The sequence below is a fragment of the Temnothorax curvispinosus genome, unplaced genomic scaffold, assembly GCF_003070985.1.
Source record: "Temnothorax curvispinosus isolate PA1 unplaced genomic scaffold, ASM307098v1 QBEX01000763.1, whole genome shotgun sequence".
NCBI classification, from domain to species: domain Eukaryota; kingdom Metazoa; phylum Arthropoda; class Insecta; order Hymenoptera; family Formicidae; genus Temnothorax; species Temnothorax curvispinosus.
This window is the reverse complement of record NW_020210543.1, coordinates 1-6,393: the sequence shown is the minus strand read 5'-3', so window position 1 is coordinate 6,393 and position 6,393 is coordinate 1. Positions and strand designations below refer to the sequence as shown.

Sequence of the window (6,393 nt, the reverse complement as noted above, 5' to 3'; positions counted from 1 at the left end):
GCTTTTCGATACTGACGCAACAATTCATTCAAATTTGTTTGTAGTGAATTTCTCGTTGTGGACATCGCTTTCAGGGTGTCTTTCACCGTTTGGACGTATCGTTCTGCCTGGCCATTTGTAGCTGGATGGTATGGTGCTGAAAACTTGTGGAATGTCACTCCGCTTCTTTGTAGGAAGGTCTTAAACTCGGCAGCAGTGAACTGAGTGCCGTTGTCCGAGACGATGGTTGTTGGCACACCGTATGCAGCGAATAATTCATCCAGAATTTTAATTGTGGCCTCTGTTGTAGACGAATTGGTGACTTTAACTTCAAGCCACTTACTGTAAGCATCGACGATGACTAGCAGCATTGCACCTGCCACTGGCCCTGCGTAATCGATGTGAACTCGTCCCCACGGCCCCTTCGGATACTCCCAGTGGTGGTCGCTGAACTTCGGCGGAGCATGTGCATGGCGTGCGCATTCCACACATGATTTAGCAGACCGTTCGATGTCCGAGTCTATACCTGGCCAGTAGATGAAGGATCGCGCTAAACCCTTCATTTTTACAATACCGATGTGGGCTGTGTGTAGGTCATCCAGGATTGGCTGTCTCAGCGTTGAAGGTATAACTACTCTATGCTCAAAGAGTAAGCAGTTGGCGGCGAGTGTGTAACACGCTTCCGGGGCCTTGTAGCCAATACGTGCGAGATTGCGACCTGCTTCCAACTCCTGTACTATTTTGCCAAGATGAGGGTTCTTGCGTGTCTCGCGCGCTATGTGTTCAGCACGAACTGGCAACTGTTGAATTTGGTGTAGGGCAAATCGATCGATTCCATCTTCTTCACTAACATTTCTTCCCCCGTGAAGAGACAGTTTGTTGACTTCGTTTCGTGTTGATGGATGTGGTATCCGGGAACAGTAGTCGGCATTTGTGTTCTGGTCTGTAGGTTTAAAGACGACGTCGAAGTTGAAGTGTGCTAGGTAATCTGCGTAGTTCGCCATTCGGCTGATACAAAGTGTTGGAAGGGACTTCTCGGGGTGCAAAATCTGTGTCAGTGGCTTGTGGTCTGTAATGAGAATGAATTTACGAGCATATAGGTAATGGAAAAATTTTTTTACTGTCTAAACAATGGCGAGAGCTTCTTTGTCGATTTGTGGATATCGTTGCTCAGTGGCGGACATGGTACAGCTGGCGTATGCAATCGGACGTTCCTGTCCGTTTTCAAGTCGGTGAGAGGACTGCTCCTAAACCTGTTTTGCTCGCATCCGTGGCCAGGATCAACGGAAGAGATGGATCATACTGCATTAATACTTGGGGTGAAATTAGGGCCTCTTTGATGTCTTGATATGCCTTCTCTGCATCCAGTGTCCATTTAAAAGGATCAGTAAGTAGCATGTCTCGCAATGGTCGAGTTCTATCGGAGAGGTTGGAGATATACGCACTGTAGTACGTCGCTTTCCCCAGAAACAACTGCAATTGTTCCGGAGTTGTAGGCTGAGGTGCATCACGAATGGCTGCGATGTGTTTGTCCGACTTGTGAAAACCATGACGATCTATCTTGTGTCCCAAGCATTCCAGGGTCGGAGTAGCAAAGACGCACTTTGCTCGATTAAGTCGTATGCCATGAGTTCTCAATCGTTCCAGCGTAGCCGAGAGTACTGATAATAAGTTATCGAATCCATCAGCGGGAATTATGATATCGTCGAAAAAATTGGTGACACCCGGGAGGCCCTCCAGAATGGTTTCCATGCGTCGCTGCCAGATTGCCGGAATGTTAGCTGCTCCGTAAGCCGCTCTCTTTGGTCGAATCAGTCCGTGCGTTGGAGTATTTAGTGTAAGAACATGACGAAACTCTTCATCAATAGGGAGATGCGTGTGTGCATCCGTAACATCGAGGTGGCAAAAAAACGTAGCTCCTTTCATCTTATTAAAAATATGTTCAATCTTTGGTATCGGATGTTCGTCGACAATCATTCTCGGGTTTGTGACCGAACGATGCATAATCGGGCCACGGGGTACGCTATTTTGTCCTATTAGTCATCGGTCGCCACTCGGTTTAACCTTTATATACCGAGAAGGTAGGTATTCGTAATGAAAATCAGCCAAAATTTGAACAATTTGTTTAAACAATTTTATTTTTCAATCCCGCCACAACTGCTCGATAAGCATCGCCTGAGCTCTGGATACCGCTAGGTATGACCTCAATCGGCCAGCCAGGGATACCTGTTAGCCGGACAGCTGCTTGATCAGGTAATATCTCCTTAACCCTTTGACTTTTCAGACTCCCGCCACGGTTGCCTCCTCTGGGATGCTCTGCCAATCGTTTCCACTATCGATCATTCATCTACCTCATCCGTGGAACCATGATAGCCGGACAACCGCTTGATCGGCTAAGTCCCGACATTAATATAAGTAAAACGCCACTAATTCTCTTTTATTTTCAGGTTTCGTCGACAGCTGCTTCATCACCATCGCCGATGTCGTAGATCATCGCTGCTCACCGATGTCTAGGATCAACGCGTCTGGGAGATAGCCGGACAACCGAGAACTGTCCGCGTAACCACAACTAATATCAACTTTTTTCAGGTTTCCGCCACGGTTTCCTCATCAATGGCCTCCTCTGAAGTAGAATCTGTGATGACCTTGAAGATCGGACCACGCTATCACCAAGATGGCCGGACAGCCGCTTGTTCAGGTAAGTTTCCGGGTAAGTAATGATATTTTCGTTTGGATTTTTGCAAATAACGATTGCTTTTATTGTTAACTTTAGTTGCACAATGTTGGTGATTCACAATTAACGATTGCCACACAAGATGGCGGTCGCACGCCTCGCTGAGTGCGATTTCGCAATTCAGGTACGCGAAAACCCGTACGTCTTTCGTATCGACGTCACGTAACGCTGTTGGCGGGCGTTCCCGTTTGTTATTAGACACTGAGGTAGTCTTAATTATCGTATTCCGTTTCGCGTTCGCGAATATTCTTCAACGATACGCCGGTATAATACGCGCGAGGTTGCTACTTTCGAGCGCCCACGGGAGACTGCCTCGAGAAACGTTGCTCTCTCGGGCTCCCTACCACCGAGTTTTTCCCCTTCCATATGGGTCTCGGCCGTTTTCACCGCTCTGGAAATTTCCATGCTACGTCTTAACAAAAGGTGTTTACGCGTTTCGACACACCAGGTGTGCGCCAGATGTTTGCGATGAAAATTTCCAACGCTAGTACACTATTTGCGTCTCGCTCTTTCGATTTCCGGGTAGCAACAATTCAGCTTTTACAATATTGACCTTTGAACGGCGCCGACCTATGCGCAAGGTCTATTCGATGTCCCTAATCTCGATTCCGCGTTGACTTCCTGGAGAAGCCGTCTAGATCGCGTTTAAAACGTCCGCTCATGGCGGCGACCCAGATGCCTACTCTTTAGGTTTTGATCGATCGTATTCCGGTCCTACTTCCTGTAGCCGACGTCGGAAACTACTAGTTGTCTGGACTGTCCGGACAACCCCCAGTTGGGATGGTCGGATTTTGATCGCGCTTCGATATTCGGGTGTACCAGGTGTCCCTGGTGACGCAATCCTAGTTTTTGTCATCTGTCCGGCAAACCGAGTGTTTGCGCGGTCAGATCGCAATCGCGATTGATTGGGATGTTTTCTCGACCTTCCCCGAGTACGCATATTTAATTTCACGCCGGTCCGACGCTCGGTTCAACATATCGGGTCTGTCCGGCAAACCGGATGTTTGCGCGGTCAGATCTCGCTCGCGTTGGACTCGTATGTCTTATCGACGTTCCCCGAGTGAGCATATCGACTCTCAGTTCGCTCCGACGCTCGGTTCACGATATTAAGTCTGTCCGGCAAACCGGGTGTTTGCACAGTCAGATCGCGTTCGCGTTCGGACTCTAGGGTCTGTTCGTACCCCCGAACATGCATATTTCATGCCGCGACGCTACGACGCTTCGCTTGCCCTGTAGCCCCTTGTCCGGCAAACCAGGTGTTTGCGTGGGCGGATCGCGTTCGCGATAGTCTCCAGAGGTCGGAGAAGCCTCCCTCTGGCGGCAGTTCAAGCCTTTTGGCGCTGCGTCGCCGCGTTCGTCATTTGGTGACGTGTCCGGCAAACTTGGGGTTCGCGCGATCGGATCGTGTTCGCGGTAGTCCCCAGAGGTCGGTGAAGCCTTTCTCTGGCGGCAGTTTAAGCCGTTTGGCGCTACGGCGCCCCCTTCGTGTGTTTCGCCGGGTGTCCGGCAAACCCCATGTTTGCGCAATCGGATCGCGCTAATTTTTGGATGATCCTCTTGTGAGGATGTCAGGAGTCGGCATCTCGACTCTCGTTCGCCTGGCGTGCGCGCTGTCAGAATCCCGCGCTCCCGCGTCGAAGATTGTGTGTGGCTCGACCAATCATCGTGCCGGGTGCTATTGCTGATCCACGCACCTAGTAAATCAAAAGAAAACTGCTTCCTGGTCGGGCCTGGCACTTGGTGCCGAGAAAAGAAAATGAAATATTTGTGGATCGCTGAAAATAAACGCTTATATGCTAAATGGGCCGCTGCCCAGCGACCGCTGTCGCATATCTTAACGCCGGACGGATAGGCTGAATAACTTTATTCTAAAATGAAATGACTATTTACAACTCCGTCCTCGGAACGTCTTATTCTTTCCTAAAATTAATCTGGGGATGTCCCCCTTTCGTCGGCCGTATCGCCTTCTCCGCTGGATGGGCTGGCGAAGTCCGGCTCGTCCTCATCCGGCTGCTACCACGTCTGGCTCGGGATGGCGGTTATGATCACCGTGTCGGTAACGGTTGATCGACTCGGCGCGTGCGGTTGCAGGGTTAACTGTCGGTTTGTAATTCCCAGTGATACGTAATTTTCCATTCTTTTTCACGACGATATGGGTAGGTGAAGCCCATTCTGAATACTCAACCTTTTCGTAGACTCCCGATGCAATCTTTGCATCAATTTCTTTAGCGTATTGGTCCCGTAGCGCCAATGGAACATCACGAGCTTTGGCAAAGATTGGAGATGTGCCGGGTTTTAAATGCACCGTAGCCGGCGGATCAGTCAGCTTACCAGGAACATCGCTGAAAATGTCTGCGAAGCTTGCCAGTAATTGATTGAGACGTGCGTTCTGTTCTGGAGTTATCTGTGATTCAGAAGTAAGCGAATTTATCCGATCAGTAGAGAAGAGGCGATTTAAATTTATTTCGTGGGTAAAATGCGAAATCCATTCCCGTCCTAAGAGGGTGTCTGTGTCCCCTGACACGACGTAGAGGTTGAGTCTTCGTGTAGTAGATCCGATGGTTGCGTTCACTGGAATACGACCAATGCAGTCAATATGATGTCCTGTGTAACTCGAAAATTGTCTGTTAGTTTTCTGTAAAGAAAAGTGAGGTTTAATCTCACGTAGTTTTGACACTCCAATTATACCGCACGGTGCTCCGGTGTCTAGCTCCATTTCAAGGTTACGGCCATCGATCTTGACATTGATAATTTGCTTACCTGGCGAAGCAACTTCATGAATTTGGCTCAATTGTTGTACTGAATCAATTTGAGCAGCTGGATGCACTTCTGATTGAACCTGATTAGTGGGGAAGTCCTGCGGCGTAGATTTCTTTGTTCTGCATACTTTAGCTATGTGACCGGTTTTGTCACACTTGTAGCATTTTGCTTCACGGAATCGACATAAACTTCGTAGATGTTGACCTCCGTTACACGAACCTTGAAGCTGTTGTCCGCTACCTTGTGGTGAAGCTTGATGTCGAAGCTGTCCGCCTTTCCTCGTTTTCGGCGTTTCATAACCTAACTTGTTTGTAGTCTCAGGAGCTGTCACTGGTTCGGACGTTCTAACCTCATTTGCTGTGTTTCGGGTTGCCTCGAGTGAATGCGCGATCTCGTATGCAGCATTGAATGTTGTCGGTTTCTTGGCGATGATCTCATCGCACATATCCCGTGATTCTAGTCCGTGGAGAAGTTGCTCAATCAACATTCTGTCCAGGAATGTATCGTATTCACAATGAGCAGCGCCTTGTTTTAAACAAAGTGAAAAATTTGCGACAGATTCGCCTTTTTGCTGTACTATTTGTCTGAATTTAATGCTCTCAACGTATTTGTTTTTAGTTTGATCAAAATGATCTACTAAGATTGTACGTATCTCCGTGAATTGAAGATCTTCAGGGTCACGAGGGCTCACCAAGAACTTCAGGGCGTTATTTAGTTCCGCACCCATGTGCACTCGAGCATAATTCGCATATTGTGCTTCGGAAATTTTACTCAACCTTAATGCCCACTCAAAACGCTTGAAATAGTCTGCAACCGAAGTCTCTTCCGACGAGCGATATTCGGATATGGAAAACGTAGGCGGTTTTGGTTGCATCGGTACGCCAGCCCCGGCGCCGTCCTGTGGTCCCTGGAATTCTGCA

General features: G+C 48.6%; 2 protein-coding genes across 2 annotated transcripts; both read right to left on the bottom strand.

The window, feature by feature from the left end:
* Nucleotides 1-16: 16 nt before the first annotated feature.
* Nucleotides 17-1,731, bottom strand: LOC112458132 (uncharacterized protein K02A2.6-like; the record flags this gene model as incomplete). The annotated part of the gene is made up of 2 exons (XM_025021580.1): nucleotides 1,233-1,731; nucleotides 17-1,048 (listed from the first exon to the last, which is right to left on the bottom strand). Coding segments are annotated over exons 1-2 (1,531 nt in total), but the record flags the coding sequence as incomplete, so codon positions are not given.
* Nucleotides 1,732-5,268: 3,537 nt separating this feature from the next.
* LOC112458124 lies at nucleotides 5,269-6,387 on the bottom strand. Its single transcript, XM_025021569.1, has 2 exons — nucleotides 5,474-6,387; nucleotides 5,269-5,348 (listed from the first exon to the last, which is right to left on the bottom strand). The coding sequence occupies exons 1-2, from the start codon at nucleotides 6,345-6,347 to the stop codon at nucleotides 5,341-5,343; spliced, it is 882 nt and encodes a 293-aa protein (XP_024877337.1). The 5' UTR covers nucleotides 6,348-6,387; the 3' UTR covers nucleotides 5,269-5,340.
* Between the last annotated feature and the right edge of the window lie 6 nt (nucleotides 6,388-6,393).